General features: G+C 50.1%; 5 protein-coding genes across 7 annotated transcripts; all 5 read left to right on the forward strand.

Moving 5' to 3' along the window:
- Positions 1-17: 17 nt before the first annotated feature.
- Positions 18-2,151, forward strand: NCU00244. Of its 2 annotated transcripts, XM_011395496.1 has the most exons (4): positions 18-293; positions 492-925; positions 988-1,130; positions 1,225-2,151. In XM_011395496.1, the coding sequence occupies exons 2-4, from the start codon at positions 638-640 to the stop codon at positions 1,727-1,729; spliced, it is 936 nt and encodes a 311-aa protein (XP_011393798.1). In that variant the 5' UTR covers positions 18-293; positions 492-637; the 3' UTR covers positions 1,730-2,151. The 2 variants fall into 2 exon arrangements, with proteins under 2 accessions (XP_011393798.1, XP_011393797.1); XM_011395495.1 differs by having other exon boundaries at positions 18-925.
- A 2,193-nt stretch (positions 2,152-4,344) lies between these two features.
- On the forward strand, positions 4,345-5,555 carry NCU00245 (hypothetical protein; the record flags this gene model as incomplete). The annotated part of the gene is made up of 2 exons (XM_952623.1): positions 4,345-5,100; positions 5,484-5,555. The coding sequence occupies 2 exons, from the start codon at positions 4,345-4,347 to the stop codon at positions 5,553-5,555; spliced, it is 828 nt and encodes a 275-aa protein (XP_957716.1).
- A 2,570-nt stretch (positions 5,556-8,125) lies between these two features.
- On the forward strand, positions 8,126-11,151 carry NCU00246. Of its 2 annotated transcripts, XM_011395497.1 has the most exons (8): positions 8,126-8,234; positions 8,379-8,480; positions 8,547-8,740; positions 8,818-9,073; positions 9,164-9,274; positions 9,326-9,443; positions 9,505-9,569; positions 9,630-11,151. In XM_011395497.1, the coding sequence occupies exons 3-8, from the start codon at positions 8,591-8,593 to the stop codon at positions 10,163-10,165; spliced, it is 1,236 nt and encodes a 411-aa protein (XP_011393799.1). In that variant the 5' UTR covers positions 8,126-8,234; positions 8,379-8,480; positions 8,547-8,590; the 3' UTR covers positions 10,166-11,151. The 2 variants fall into 2 exon arrangements, with proteins under 2 accessions (XP_011393799.1, XP_011393800.1); XM_011395498.1 differs by lacking the exon at positions 8,126-8,234 and having other exon boundaries at positions 8,308-8,480.
- Positions 11,152-12,753: 1,602 nt separating this feature from the next.
- Positions 12,754-13,676, forward strand: NCU00247 (hypothetical protein). Its single transcript, XM_952625.2, has one exon. It carries the CDS (start codon positions 12,977-12,979, stop codon positions 13,394-13,396), a length of 420 nt encoding a protein of 139 aa, XP_957718.1. The 5' UTR covers positions 12,754-12,976; the 3' UTR covers positions 13,397-13,676.
- A 775-nt stretch (positions 13,677-14,451) lies between these two features.
- NCU00248 (hypothetical protein) lies at positions 14,452-15,652 on the forward strand. The gene has a single exon (XM_952626.2). It carries the CDS (start codon positions 14,825-14,827, stop codon positions 15,305-15,307), a length of 483 nt encoding a protein of 160 aa, XP_957719.1. The 5' UTR covers positions 14,452-14,824; the 3' UTR covers positions 15,308-15,652.
- The last annotated feature ends 25 nt before the right edge of the window (positions 15,653-15,677 follow it).

Raw genomic sequence — 15,677 nt, forward strand, 5'->3', positions numbered from 1 at the left:
CGCCTGCAATCGAGGGAATCTTCCTGCAATCGGTTGATTTTCGGACGTCTTAAGAATGACGCCATGTTCATCGCAACTTTTTATCCAGAGTACCGGGTCACCACTGCATGTCTGTACTTGAGGTGTAAAGCCGAGGTTTGAGTGTTCTGTGATATGTGCACTACTGCATAGAGGTATGTGCAAACACTTGAAGGGAACCCGTGCTTAGAAGTGTCAACCCACAACATCTTTCCAAGTCTCGACATACAACAGTTTGTAATCAAGTCTTCGAAGCCGAGTTCATTCCGACGAAGGTACCCCTCCATCAAGAGTCCAGACCCATTCCATCCCATGCTTTGACATGATTAGCGATTCAAGCGCTCTAAGCCATCTCCAAGTGCCGTCGTTCCGTCTCCCAAGGACGTCGTGCAACCAACTTTGCAACATTTTCCTATCTCTGTGCTGGATCCATATCTTGCGAGCTTGCTGACATCGAATTTGAGAGCAATAAGATAGCTCTAGATCAAAGAGCATTCGCCATTTTCTTCGAACCCTTGAACTCTTCCACATTCTTTCCCAAGTTCACCTAGAACCGGCAGTACATACAGCAAACCCTCGAAGCAGATTTATATCCTCGATAGCCTGTTTACACATCACCATGGCGGTTGATTACCCTACCAACATGATCTGGAGTACCCTCGTAACCAAGAGGGCGTACTTGGGCGGGGCTTTGGTCCTCAACCACAGCTTGAAAAAGGTGGGGTCAAGGTACCAGCTCAAGATCATGGTCACCCGCGAAGCTCAGGCCGACAAGGAATTCATGGCTGTTTTTGCTGCTGCTGGCATTCCCACCATTGTCATCGAAACTATCGAGCCTGCACGGCAAGGCAAAGTCAACAAGGCGTTTTGGCAGAAGCTAGCTCCATGGGCGATGACCGAATATGAGGTAGGTACCATATCGAATATGCACCCGGGCTGTATAGACTATCAGACTGACAACATCTCCAGAGAATCGTCCTCCTCGACAGTGACCAAGTCATTCTCCAAAACATTGATCATTTGATGACCCTACATCTTCCAGAGGGCCACATTGCATGTTCACATGCCTGCACTTGCAACCCCCGCAAGCTTGCCCACTATCCCAAGGATTGGTATGTTCTCTGCTTTGGTTCATCCGTCGATCCCGACGTATTTCCTGTCGATCATCTCCATAGAATAGACGAACTTCGACTAACGACCCCCTAGGGTCCCCCAAAACTGCCCCTTCACCTCTGCCGACCAGCACACCGGCTCCCCAGCACCCATCACTCCTTCCTCTCCACGCACGCACCACCTTCTCAACAGCGGCACCGTAGTCCTCACGCCATCAAAACCGCAATTCGACGCCCTCCTCGACGCCATCAACACCCACCCGGATGTCCCCCATATGGTCTTCCCCGACCAGGACATCCTCGCCATCGTCTACCGCGGCAAGTGGAAGCCGCTTCCGTACGTCTACAACGCTCTCAAACCGATGCGAGACTGTCACGCGTCCCTGTGGAGGGACGAGGATGTGAAGATACTGCATTATATCCTCAACAAGCCGTGGGAGAGCCGCGATTTTGATGAGAACGATAAGGTGGAGTCAACGCATCGGTTGTGGTGGGGGGTGTGGGAGGAGGTGGAGAGGGAGTGGACGGGAGGGGAGGCGGGTGAGGAGAAGAGGAGGTTGTATGACAGTGTTTTGAGGTCGGTTGTTGCGCAGGCGTGATGGAGTGGAAGGTGTTTCTATTTGGCTTGACAGAAGGGCCTCGGGAAAAGGCGAGGAAAAGACATGGGATACAGGGTATAGAACGGTCAGAGGAGATGCCTTAACCTAGGCTGGTGGAATTTTGGCTTACGAAACAGTGATTACCAATAACGCGCACTTGGAGGCATTGAAGTTACAATAGGGAGCGAAAGCGACGTCTGTCTTACACGCAGGGAGACAGGTTACGGATATACGCATTGGCTTGAATGTTCTTATGAGGCTGTTGACGACGAAGAGATATCATCGATGCGCTTTCGTCACGCAGTACTTGTAGTACGTTACAACCTTCTTTCCTTCCATCTTCCTTTGAAGATGCCAAGACGGTGGGGCGGCCACCTAGGCTACCATCGTCACTTCCTAATTGAACAAGAAAGAGAAGAGGGGTAAGAGCATCGTGAAACTAGGTTCTCGTCGTGAAGGCCTGGTGCCTCGGACACCACTGCACTCTGATTGATAACTCCAGCTTGTCTCCCCAGGTCATAACCAACATTCAGCACAGCCGTCAACGAATCATTCTACCTTCCATTGAAAGAATTTAAAGCGCTCCTGAGCAGCTCAAAAAATGTCTGTCGCCAAGGATTATAATGACTCAAATGACCTCGACAGCCACCGCCGGCGCCTGGAGATATTTCCAGTCAAATAGCTCGTTCGGGCACAGACTTCTCCTGACCAGATGCCTATTCAACATGGGATAAATGTAAGTCTGGATTGTCACTGAGGTTCAAATCCCCATCGCTCAGAATGATGGGAACGACAGATGGTTGAACTATTAGCCATCCACATCTTCATGAAGCCTAAAGTCCTTGACGCCATTGGCCCAACCCGTTCGATCTCGCTCGACAACTATCCAAAAACCACAGAAGCACAGACTTCACTCCTGGGTATGCCCTACATGCTCTCCATTTCTCTAACCTGACCACATTACTACCCCCTCCACGTACTCAGAAGGACAAATGGCCCGCCCTCGCGCAGCCACCGGCTTTGTCGACCAAGTAAAAGTCCAACCTCTACGTCCCAACAGCAGCGAACTAGAATATGAATGCACCAAATTCTCTCTCGCCTACACCATCTTTTTTCAACCACCACCAGCAACAACATGAAGCCAACAACTTCTTCACGGTCCTCTACAACCAATACACAAGACTCATGCTTAACTTTACCGATTCCTACCTCCCGTTCGTCGCCGCCCTAGCCCGTAACCTGACCCTGAGCCCTCCATCCCCCTCTCACCCCCCTTCCACGCCTTGTCTTACTCCTTCTCATGCTCATATCCCTCAGGCCCCTTCTCCACCTCCTCCTTTTCATTCTCCTCTTCCTTTCCGGTACGTGGCGTCCGGAAATTTCAAGATCCGCTGCTTCACCCGTTCACCTTTGCTTACGGACGGCTTGTGAAATCATGGGGCAGGATTCAGAGAGACCTGGAGACTTTTCAAAGGGGAATTGATGGGTTAGGTGATGTCATGATTCCATGTGTGGGACATTTTGATTTTAGCTCTTTAGCTGCGAGCGAGGCTGGTAGAGGAGATGTAGGCGACGGTCACGGAGCAGTGTTGAAGCAAATTCTAGAGGCGCACGCTCAGTTGAACCCTGAGATAATCCTGTTGCAGGGTAGCGAGTATGTGATCGAGCTGGTGAGGACTGGGCAATGGAATAGTATGGAACTGCCGAGGGGTGTGAGGGTTATGGTTCGTGATTTTATGGGGAGGCAGTCTGTTAGAGGTAGGCACCTTACACACACCCATATCCGTGGGCGTACCATTTTGGTAACTGAAGTTGTTAACTGACTTGCTTCATCAATGCCAGATGCGAAAGCATGTTTCATGCAAATTATCCTCCACGATCATCAGTGGTGGAAGGCAAGATAGAGGAAGTAGTTGCAAGGTGAGGGGCAACTTCGCCAGCTCCACATCGGTTAAGGGGGTTTGTTTACATCGTGGATATCGCGGACCCTAACCCTTGTCGATCATGGTGTTTACCTTTCCATTTGTCGAAACCCGTCTTCTTTGTCCGATCTCTTTGATGCTGGTGTTTCAGGACGGTGATATCCCAAAGATTCCTTTCAGATTGAATTTTTTTTTCCAAAATTCGATACAATTTGAAGATCAAATTGAAAAGACAAGCGAAAAAGCGCCCTGGACGCTTTCTCCGGCCATTCTGATTCGCTCCAACCCAAAGTATCCACCTCGTTGTCCACAACATGAATGCACGAACAGGTTTCACGGTCCCATTCGTTCGGGTCTCGATACCCCAGGTTTTTCTCGAACACTGACATGACATGGGCTGGCTCACCTCACCTGTTTCCCTTTCTTCCCTTCCTTTTTCTTTCTTCTCTTTTTTCTCTCCTTACCTTGATCTTCTATCCAACTTAATTTTTTTGGCCACTCAGAACCACAGAGTTCCTCCCTTGACTTGACAGCCCATCCATTCATTATCTACATCCAGAGAAGTCACCAATAAGAAAGAGAGAAAAAATCATACCTTTCAACAACTTCCAACACCAACCCGCGGAGAAAAGTCCACTACCTACCTAACTCCAGCCTTGAAAAAAGGCCCCAAGAGTTTCCAAAGAAGAAAAGATGTGCATCCGCGTCCTAACAATCTTCAAATGCGCCTGTCCCCACCGCAACACCCTCGTCTGTCCACACCACATCCACGTCCGCGAACCTTCTTCATCAACTGCCGATCTCCAAACCTCATCCTGTCACCCAGTCACCATCATTACCCCTACTAGCTCATCCCCTTCATCAGAATCCCCAGCAGAAAATACCACTACCACCAGCAGCACAGACGATGACGACTTCCAAAAAGGCTTCACTCCCCGCCTTCCCTCCGCCCTTCAAGGTCACAAGAACTGGACGCCCCTTCCCGGAAAAGAGAATCAGCGGTGGGAACATTGCCCCGGCTACCTCGCAAAAAGCAGAGCGTTGGCGGTGGCGGTAGCCGGAGCGGGAGCGGGAGCGGGAACGTCGTCCTCGGGTGGTAGTGGTAGTAGCAATGGCAGTAGCAAAATGGGCGAGGGCACAGGGGTAATGGTCGGGAAGGAAACGCAGTGCGCAGAGTACAAAGCTACGGAACCAAAGTTTAGGAGGCGGTGGGAGGTTAAAAGTGGGTTGTGTGAGGAGTGTAGGGGGATGCATGGGATGCAGGGACCTGAGGCAGAAGATGGGGAGAAAAGGAAAGATGGAGTGAAGGAGAGGGGAAAGGAGCCTAAGGATACGGTGAGGGGGGAGGAGAGGGGGAGGGCGAGGAGTAGAGCGGCTACAGACCCTACGGCGAATGCTGTGCCGGTGCCGGCGCCGGCGATGGTGACTGGTGGGAAGGTGGTGAAGGGGGTGAGTGGGAAGGTGGTGGGGAGGAGGGCGGTGAGGAAGAGGATCGCTACTTTGTGAGCTGAGCCATTGCCGGGTTTGGGAGGTCTCTTTTGGGAGATCGATATTAAAGTGGTTCGATTTTGCGGCACCTACAAGAGTCGATGTTGAAAAGGTCCCTCCACTTCCACCTACCAGGACTTCCAACCTGTCTGTATCTAGACACTATCCGCCAACTCACAAACCACTCCTCCTCTTCTACCCCGACCCCCCACACCTTTACACCGATAAACCACCTCCAGCAAGTCTACCATTTCTCCGCCGATCCACCAGCTCCATACCGAACGTCACAATCAGCGTCAGCCCAAACTTTATCCAGCTTCACATGGCTCAAATTCCTTTTTCAGAAACAAATCCTCGATCCGCCACCAAACGCAATCGACGCCGTTTCAAACAGCCTCATTCGTGCCTGCTACTGACCATCGCTTTGTCCTTTCTCATGCATACCCACAGGTTTGGAGAAATCAGGATTGACGACATCCATATCCTCACCAAAGATAGGTACTCTTATCACGCCGATGAATGTACGGGCTCATACCGAAAATGAAGCGCCCACAGGAGATTACGGAGCTATCGGGCAGGACTATTGCGTTCCATACCTACCTAACATGGAGATGGCGGGATGGCAGCGAACGGTCTCGTGGATAAAGAGGGTGATAGAGTGAGGGGGTTGATTCCGGAGACGCAGACTGCGGATTACAGTGCAACTTGCAACCAGACGCGCGGGTCTTTGAGGGGGGTGGTAGAAGAGGGCGCGCATATTTCCAGTTATGGCGGTCATGTCGGCGCCGGTAATTTCTAGGAGGGGCTCGTAGCGTTCGGCTTGTAACTGGTAACTTGGGAATTGCCAAGCAAGAGACAAAAGGAGAGAGAAACAAACTGTTCAAGAGGAGGTAACGAATGATCTAACTCACATCAACAATATCCGGATGAGTGGACACGGACTCAATGGAAATACTGTGAAAAGTCGGGTCTATCCTCCCAGAAGATTTCATCCTCGCGCTTTAAGCGGGCAGTTATTTTCTCGACGGCGATATTGATAATATTGGAGATATAAAGAGACCCCAGGCGGATGAATGAGTTCTTGTCCAACCAATAGTCCATTCAGGGTATCTGGCCGCAGATACCGAGATAGTCAATGGACTTATATCCGCGATGGCCAGCGTACCGTCGAAATTACAGCCTTTTTTCCACGAAGCCGAACTTGGTATATGTACTGAAGGTGACGATGCCGAGGAAATCCGAGGAGTAGTACTCGTCGAAATCGCACTCCTTATGGGTATCAACGTAGCATATCTGGATATGGCCGAGGAAATCGTTGTTGACCTTGTCCATGAATGAGTGGCTCCATGACTATTCCAGGACGCTGGGAACGGAGTAGTGAGGGACTGAAGGGCGTACTCGGCGTTGTCTACTTTGCTGGACATGTGGTAAATAATCTTACCATAGGTGACGCTTTTGAGATCAGGGCAAATCTAGGCCGTTTACATCGGGGCGGGATTTCTTCTCATAGCATGGCTGTCCTGGTTTTCGAGGCAGACGTAATAAAACAGGTCCGGCCATCATCGAGATCTTTGGGCGATGACCCAGTAGTCTAGGTGGTTCGTTGCAAAAGGCGATGATTTGGAATAATATACACACCTCCTCTGCATGGATATAAAAGGGCCAAACTCGTGGAATTGGGCAATCTCTGGGGGTAACCAAGTCTTTATTTTACCATAGTCCTGAGGTGGCAGGCAGTTTATACAGAAAATGGGGTATTTGATCAAATCAAAATCCTAGTCTTTTGTACAGCTACTAGCTCCTTGGCTGTACCGCGCTGTCCTTTTTAACACTTGACTCGTGCGCCAAGGTGTGTTCAACTAAACAGGTCTTGGTAGTGTCTCACCTTTTCTCCGAGGGCGCATTGTTCATTATTCCATTTTGTTGTCTCTTTGACTTCATCTACGGTGTATGTAGTGTAAATGGATCGTCAAAGACAAAAAGCCATGTTTGTGTCTTGGTATGTAGGTAGTTGGTGAAATTGGTGAATGCATCAGCATGGTACATAAAAGTCTGCCAAGGCCCCTGATGCCAGCAGGGGAGAGGGGATCTTGAAATCAGGGTGCCATCAGTCTTTTATCAGGGGGCGAGCTGGGGAAGAAGAGTCTTTAATGTGAGACCAAGGAGGTTGACACTGGACACACAGTTAGATCTTCAACGGAAAACGACGACGCTTTTCCCCAAATTGCTACATACCGTACTGGTCGCGGAGACGTGTCCGTAGAGGTTACGGAGTGTTGTTCCGGGTGGTGTCGTGCATCACCCTAAGCTACCTAGGTAGCTTGGCGTAGCAACGGGGAGTGTACGCTAACTTCTCTCCATAGGGCTTGGGGCTCTGACCAGAAAATCCAATGGCACCGTAGCGTGATGCAGCGCTTTCTTGATGGCTAATCGATCGATCGGTGCGTTTGGCACAGTACCAGTGGAGTGTACTAGACCTACTTGTGTGCACACCGATGTATAATTCCAAGCTTGCTTTCAGAGCCCCTACTATGTAGGTGATTCAATGTTGATGCTCGTGTTATTTGGCACATGTGTGCTTTGAGGCGACTGCTTTTCCAAGCAGCAAAAACTCTCCCAGCTCGCTCTTGTTAGCAACAGGTGAAAATTCACGAGATGAATGCATGGCCCATGGAAATATCCCCAAGACACTCACCCATTGGACTTAGATCACAATGTGCCTGCAAGTCATGTTTTGGACCCTCACACGAATCGAATGTGAATCCCTCGTGGATATTCTTTCGTCTCAGTGCTGATGGCACCCCAAATCGTAGACAGAATACTCGACCAAACTTTCCCTCGGATCCGTCTGTAGCTGTCAGTTGGGATGAAACAAAATAAGTTCCCATGCGCCGGCAGTGGATCCTTGTGGGCCAGACAACCTTACTTTGACCTCTGTAGTCAATAACGATCATGGCAATTCCCGAGTTGCTGCTCATGAACACAGTGTCGAGGTGTGGTCAAGCAAGAAAAAGTCTCGAGGTCCCACACTCCATGTGTCTGAGCAGCACACGTGGAGAGAGACAGAGAGAGAGCCGCGGGCAGAGCTGCTATTCGTAGGTAGCCATGGACAAACCTGACGGAGTTTCGGTTGGGATGATAGCCGATCATCTCTCTCCAGGAATCATACGTCGGTCCCAAATCTTACCCACGACATCTCGATCTCTCATTTCCCCTATTGACAATTGGGTGTTGGCCAGAATCCCATGCATGATCCTAGCGCAGATTGTATTTCCTTACCCGTTGGTAAGGACTATTTGAAGCCGACGATGGAACCTCAACACTGGATCTTCTCGTCTCGGGTAATCCTCGCCTATGACCCAACCTTTCCATCGTATCAGCTGCTGACTTGTGCCACCTCCACACAGGCATTCTTTACTACCCTAGGTCCCACCCAGACCATCGGTGTAGCATGGCTATGAGCGAGGATGCCTCAAGGGCGTTGGTCATCATGTGGGTGATTGTTGGGGTGGTCTTTGTTTTGGTAATCCTTCGTGTGTATACCCGGGTGGTCTGCATGGCCGCCTATGGTGTTGACGACTGGATATATGTTGCCGCATTTGTGAGTTCAATCTGACATAAACGTGAATGAGGCAAATTTAACCTTACCTTTTTTTTTTTTTTTTTTTTTTTATCCAGATCATCCTTTTCATTTATACCGTCCTCATTCAATATGCTGCCTTCTTTGGCTTCGGCCAAACCGAAAAAGAAATAGCAAACGCTACAAGGGCGTCAAAAGCTCGACTGTTCGAATGCCTCGGACAAACCACGTCATTTGTTGGCACGCCTCTCGCTAAAGCTTCTCTTGGAGCCTTTCTTCTTCGACTGGTCACGGTGACGTGGCATCGGTTTGCTGTCTGGGGAGCAATGACATTGATGTTCTTGTCATCTGTTGGTATGTAAGCTCTCTCTTGTTCGAGTGGGACAAGATCCGCGAACAGTGTGCTAGAGTCCCAGACGACATTAACAGGATTTTTCCCAACAGCACAGCTGCTATGTTTCTGGCTGTCTTGTCGTCCTTTCAACTACGTGTACAACAAAAATATCCGGGGAGTCTGCCCAGTTAATACACGGCCAACTTTCTATCTTCTCTATGGTGAGTGGTAGAGCGAGCTTGAAGATTCGGATAATGACTAACCTTTGGTAGGTTCAACCATCGCCACAGACTTCTTCTTTGCAATGTTTCCATGGATCATCCTGTGGAAACTTCAGATGCCCAGACAAGAGAAAATCACTATTGGCTGCAGTCTGAGCCTCGGACTAATGTCAGTATTCTTGATGTGCCAACACGCTCAGCTCGAACCAAAACTGATGATGATGATCTAGTACCGCCGCGGCCGGTGTCAAACGAGTGACAGAAGTGGAAGGCCTGTACACATCAAATTATCTGAGTAAGGAAAGCCCTGTGACGACCCGAGAATATAAAGCTAACAGTTCACTTCCATCTACAGAAACCACCCTTCCTCTTATTGTGTGGTCGGCCGCAGAGATGGCTATTACCCTCGTCTGCATCGGCATCCCCGTTTTGAGACCGCTATACAAGCGCATCTACTGGCACCTTCGAAGGCAATCCGCACACTCGTCAGAACATCTCCAACATTTAGACTGCTCAAAGGAGCAACCAGGATTTGCACTGCAGACAATCGGCGGAGGGCCCCTTGATAAGGAGATGAGTAACTTGGAGCGAAGGAACAGTACAAGACCAACCAGTGTCATGAACAACAACACTGATGACTTTCTTTACGAGCGATTCCGGATAGGGATTAACGAAGCGTCTAAGACGACGGTGATAGCTCAGCAGCGAAGGCTAGACGACGAGGATTCAAAGATGGACGCACTCGACGATTATAGCTGTAGCCAACTTGAGCGCAGTACTGATAGCACGCGGAGGGCATTGGGAGATGAAGAGCTCGGTATGGTGAATAATAACCAGCGGAGCCAAAACACCATTACCGTAACGCAAAGCTTTAGCGTTGATAGAAGTTGAGCAGGTAGTACTTTATCTGACCCCATGTAATTGTCAGTCGTTCAAAGTCGAGAAGAGCTCCGTTGCATTGAAGAAGCAAAGACACTATGTTGCGAAAGGCAAGGAAAACGGAAACAAAGGTAGCCCAAGTGATGACATTGGATACAGTATTAATGACAAGGAGATGTTGCCACACCAAACGCCGTATAAGCAAAGGGCTGGAACTGTCTAGCAGTTTCATCGGGGTATCATGGTCCGTGAAAATGCTCAAGTACGAAGTGTAGGAGGAGAAGCCAGAAAGTGAAACAGAGTGTCGTCTGAACCAAGACCATGAAAATGCCGCTTGCTATACAAACCACATAGAGTTCCCCTACCCGCGGACCTCTGAAGCTGTCGTTTGACTTGCTTGCAGACGTTTGTCGTCCTCAATTGCTGTTCTCGGCGACGTCGCACGCAGACCCCAAATCGGAGGATTGCTCGGAATTTCCGCGGTTCCCGACACCACTTCTTTTCTTTTTCTTCACCTCGCACTCATCGGCAAAGTCTTCTGGTATCAAACCCCTTCTTCGTCTTCCCAGGGATTGCGTAGCTCTGACATCAAGCCATCTTGACAGCATTGCCTCCTCTTGAAGCACCATGATTCCATTGATGATGACGAGCCCATGCGTGTGAGCTCCCTTGAACTGGTGGCGCACAGGGCAAGTTCCTCCATTATTGACCAGATTGCGTATTTGGATCTGGCGATCTTTGCGTGTTCTTGTGTCAACAAAGGCATCTTGTCGCTCTAGAGACGGCGGTCTGCGGCTAGACCTAGAACGGCGAGAGCAGATGGACCGGCAAATTTGTCGACCTTGACTTCCATCGTTATATTCATCTACCGCCGCGTTTCGTCCATATCTTCTTCGTCGGTTAGAAGAGTCACTGAGATGTCTCGAGGGTATAAGGGTGTTTGTGTCGAGATTTCGATGGTTTTTCGTGTGGTAGTGGCGGGGGTAAGTTGACTTGGCTGGACATAGAGAATAAGATACTGCATCCAAAGCGTTCTTTGATGAGAAGAACAGGCACTAACTATATGATTTCGAGTGATGGTTTGGGAGATGGTCCAGATACTCCAGTGCCAAGATTGCTAGCCGGCCCAGACTCTCCGGATCTTGGGTGAAACGGACATGTGTCATCTGCCCAGAAGCGTCAAGAAGGGAGGTGGAGAGAAGTCTTGGTCGCATGCTTATCGAAACAGAAGACAGTTGAATCCAGGACTACTATTTTGCTCTCTGTGATTTAGACACTAGGATAGTGTAGAAGACCGAGAGAATGGCAAAACGGGGTTCAATGGGGTATAATGGTAAGAGAGGTGAAGATGTCAATGTCGTTCCAAAATAATCATGTAGCTGGGAAAGTGATGTATCAGCTCTTTGGGTCAACATGTGGACGAAAAAGAGAGGATCGACTGCTTATAGCTGTTGCGGGCGCTCGTCATCCTATGCTGGTTGATTGATGCCCCTGAAGGGTGCTACCATCTATGCGGCGTGTATTTGGCCCATTGTTGGGTGAGTAGACCTCCATCAAGAGGCATGTTGGTACTGAGCTTCAGTTCCGAGATTGACATGATATTTGGCGACACTACTACTTTGAACGGCCCGGGGACCAAGTCGGCGGTGTGGGGCTCCTTCCGTGTTAGTGGTCACCCAGGGCACTGTTGCCTGCTGTGCCTGGGAGCATGGAGTCCAGGCAGACGCAACAAGTGGAACCTACATAACACAAGGTAGGGTAGAAAACCATCTGGTAGCAGGGAGGTACGAGGGGGTCATTGAATGTATATTGGCAGTTCACTTCGAAACTTGACCCGTCTGGCAACATGTTCCCCAAACAGAAGGATAAGTAAATTAAGTTAGGAGAGTCTAACACGATCGCCGTAGAGACAACCTCGGAAGCCGGCAATCAGGCGGGGACTTCTTGCCCCACCACAGCCCCGGCCGACTGTTGGAGTCGGGTCTGGAGCACAGCCCAGCAAGGCGAACGCAGGTCCACAAATACCGTACGTCTAGCCCCTAAAACTGAACTGAACCTTGTCATTCACAACCCCGACTTATCAACAAAGGGACTTGGATTGTCTGCGGGATACTTCCAAGGTGATAACATCTCAGGAATATTCTCGCGGTTTCTGGTACCGATTCCATCTAGAAAGATGGGATTGCTGGAAGCGATGAGTGGACTTGCGATCTGGAGGCAGTTCCACTACCTTTTAAGCTTAAAATGTGTTTGACGCTTGACACCATCCGATCCATCATCACCAGGGACACTCGAACCGTCAACTTCTTTGCCTTGATTGTAGTACAAGTGCTGGTGAGGATGGCACAACCTTCTCTGACGCCGACTGACAGAGCATTATCTAGCCAGCTTGCCGACACCCGATTCCAAGATTAACAAGTACACTAGCCAAGCAAATTACCCCAAAATTCCGAGCTTGTGTAGGCTTGGTATTCCAATGATATGTATTCACAGTTCAACATCATCATCATGATTGCTCGGCGGGTGGCGACACATCAGGGCAGTGTGTACCACCCACAACCATTCAGGCATTTCACTCTACGTCATGGGGCCAGACCCTTTCAATGCGGTCATGGCTGTCAAAGAACTGAAGCAAGCCAACACGCCTCGATCGAAGTGAATAAAAAGAGATGACCCAACTCACACTCATAGGTTTCATCTAATTTAGTTATTCCAATCACATCAAGCTCGCTCTCAATCAACCAACTTGAGCGATCCTCCATCATAAACGAGGTCAAAGTACACCGACCTGAACTCCTTAGCAAGGAGACCAACAACACCAAAATGGCACCAACACCATCTGCCCTCGTGGCCAAGTCCCTCTCTTTCGGCAGTGAAACGCTTGCCAACCTCGTCCCCCGCTACATCCACCGTCATCGTCGTCTCTCGCGCGGCGGCCTCATCGGCGTAATTGTCGCCATTGTCGTCGCATTGATCATCCTCGCCTTCTTCAGCTTCTTTTGTCGTAGGAGGAGAATTCGCCGGTCACGACTTCACATGCACCAGAACATGCAAGAGACGGCAGCTGCTCCTGGGGGATGGGCTCATTCATCCCACCATCATCAACCACCACCGCCGCCGCCGCCGCAGAATCCCAACGGACTGAATGCTTCTGGTGGAGGATGGGCACAGCCTGGGACTTATCAGCCGCCGCCGTATCAGCCGGATCCAGTCTACAACAGGCCGGGAGGGAACTACCAGTAGTTCTTCAGTGTGTATCATTGGGTTTCTTGGTGTTATTCGTTGGTATCGGGAGCTCAGGGATCTTGGAGTTGGGATCATGATTTACGATCAGATGTCGGTGCCAATACATGGTTGGAATGGGCGAAAACATGAGCAAGGCCCTCTTGGGGCTTGGGGTACATTATCCTTTTTATCTTCATTGAAGCTTCCAACGAAGGAGGCTCTTGTAATATTTTATACATGTACATTGTTTCGACAGGCTTTAATGTCATGTTCTTTGAATATTTACCCTTGTTATCTGCTCTTAAGAGACGACCCTAACCCTTGACCGTGCAAGCGATAACAAGTACGTTGTGAAGGCATTCCCAAATCACATCACGGATTCCTGGGTTGGAAACCAGTGATTAAGGTAATGCATCTTTCCATCCAAAGCCATTTCGTGCCCGACCTGGGCATTCAATCACAGGGCGCCCAAGTTGTCAGCAAGAAGACCACATGCCTGCACTATGAGGTAGACCAAGCCATGATATGCAAGGTACGTCGCATTGGTAGGGTGGAAACAACTCTGCCATGCCTGCGCATCACTCTGGGCATTGGGCAATGCCCAGGCACCTAGGGTATGTAGCAAGCTAACGGATTGAACGCCCAGGAGCGCCATTTCCACAATTGCAGCCGTTTATCCTACTTTCTATCAACTTGATTTTGCAACATGCTGTCATGACCCTATCAATGAAATCTTTTGGATCGTGGCATCGATTTTAAGGTCTTCTGCTTCAAAATAGCAGGATTCCGTACAACATTCAACATTCATCCGCTTTCCAGATCGCCCCCCCGGAAAACCCTTGGACTCAGGTTTTCCCCCAAGCCTCGAACCCGATGCCGCTATACCCGCTATTCTGTCTTGGCCGCTCACGGTCCCGGCCCTTCGAATGGCCTCAGCCCCCCTCCCAGAATGAGAGTCACTTGATCTCCAAACGTCGGCCCAATGACTTGCCAATGAATACGGGCTAGAGCCCAGTACTATCTAGTTGAAGGCGACCATTGAAAGAGGCAGTGTACTCTTTTGTTCCTGAATGCGCAGACGTGTTACTACCAAATAATACCACCTGTTTGCTGCGTGACCGTTCCTGGCGACGGGACGCAACCGAAAGGGGCAACTGTCAACGTATCTGTGCCAAGCATAAAAGGGAGTGATGCCCCTCCCTTCTGAGTGTTTTGTGTGATATGAAGAAATTATCATTTGTGTAGACTCTCTCAATCCACTCAGGAAGACCAATGGCCCGAGTATTCGGAGTTCATCAACACCCACCTTGGCAACGCAAAGTTAACAGACTACACATCAAGCGGGCAGTCGCATCAAGAAAACAGCAACTGAAAGATACCTGACGTTATCGCCACCACACATTCCACAAGAGGAGGTTTGATAAAACCACAAACCAGCACCACCAAATGGCACCAACCTCTTCTCCCACGGGCCTCATCCTACCCCGTGATGCCTGCCACGACCGCCACGGCTGCGGCACCATCCGCTCCGACAAGCTCCCGATCATCATCGCCGTCGCCGTCATTGTTGCCATCATCATAGTCACCATCTATTGGTGCAGCTTCCGGTCATTGAGGGCTCAGAAACGAATGCGGAGAATCAAGAGCACAGAATTGCCTTCAAGCACTGCACCTCCTGCGGTCCGGGAAGTACCCGCACCGACGACGTTAGGAGCGGGGTCAACGGGTGCGGGTGCGGGTGGAAGTGGAGCCACCGAAACCGGGGCCGTAACGGCGGCGGCAACGACGACGGCGGGAGAGGTAGGAGGAACGACATGGCAGGTTCCGACGAGCGGGCTCAATCCTCTAGTACCGCCGCCAATGTACGAGGAGACGCCGCCGCCGCCGCCTACTTATCAGAGGGATGCCCAGGCGCCGAGGTATGCGTGATGGATGATCATGGGCTTACGTGTCTTTTGTTTACCCAGACATCTTCGGAGTGCCAACGGGAGTTTATGTGGGCTTGATTGAATCGGGGGAAGTGGTGTAATGGTGATGATGATGCAAGTCCTACAGGTTGTAGACCTGGCGGGAGTTAATGTTTGGACGATTTAATGTTTCGATGTAATAATCAGTATACACTAGACAGATACCCCAAGAGATACCCCTTGAACCCTCTACACTACTGATACAGGTATACCTCCATCGAAACAAAATCTCAACAACACCTCATGTCTCCTCCCTTCCGTTGTGGTTCGATCTTGAAGCTATCACGGTGGGGATGGTCTAGGCAGGCGGCAGCACGGGGATGTTCCCAGCG

Source organism: Neurospora crassa, linkage group III (assembly GCF_000182925.2).
Source record: "Neurospora crassa OR74A linkage group III, whole genome shotgun sequence".
Taxonomy (NCBI): domain Eukaryota; kingdom Fungi; phylum Ascomycota; class Sordariomycetes; order Sordariales; family Sordariaceae; genus Neurospora; species Neurospora crassa.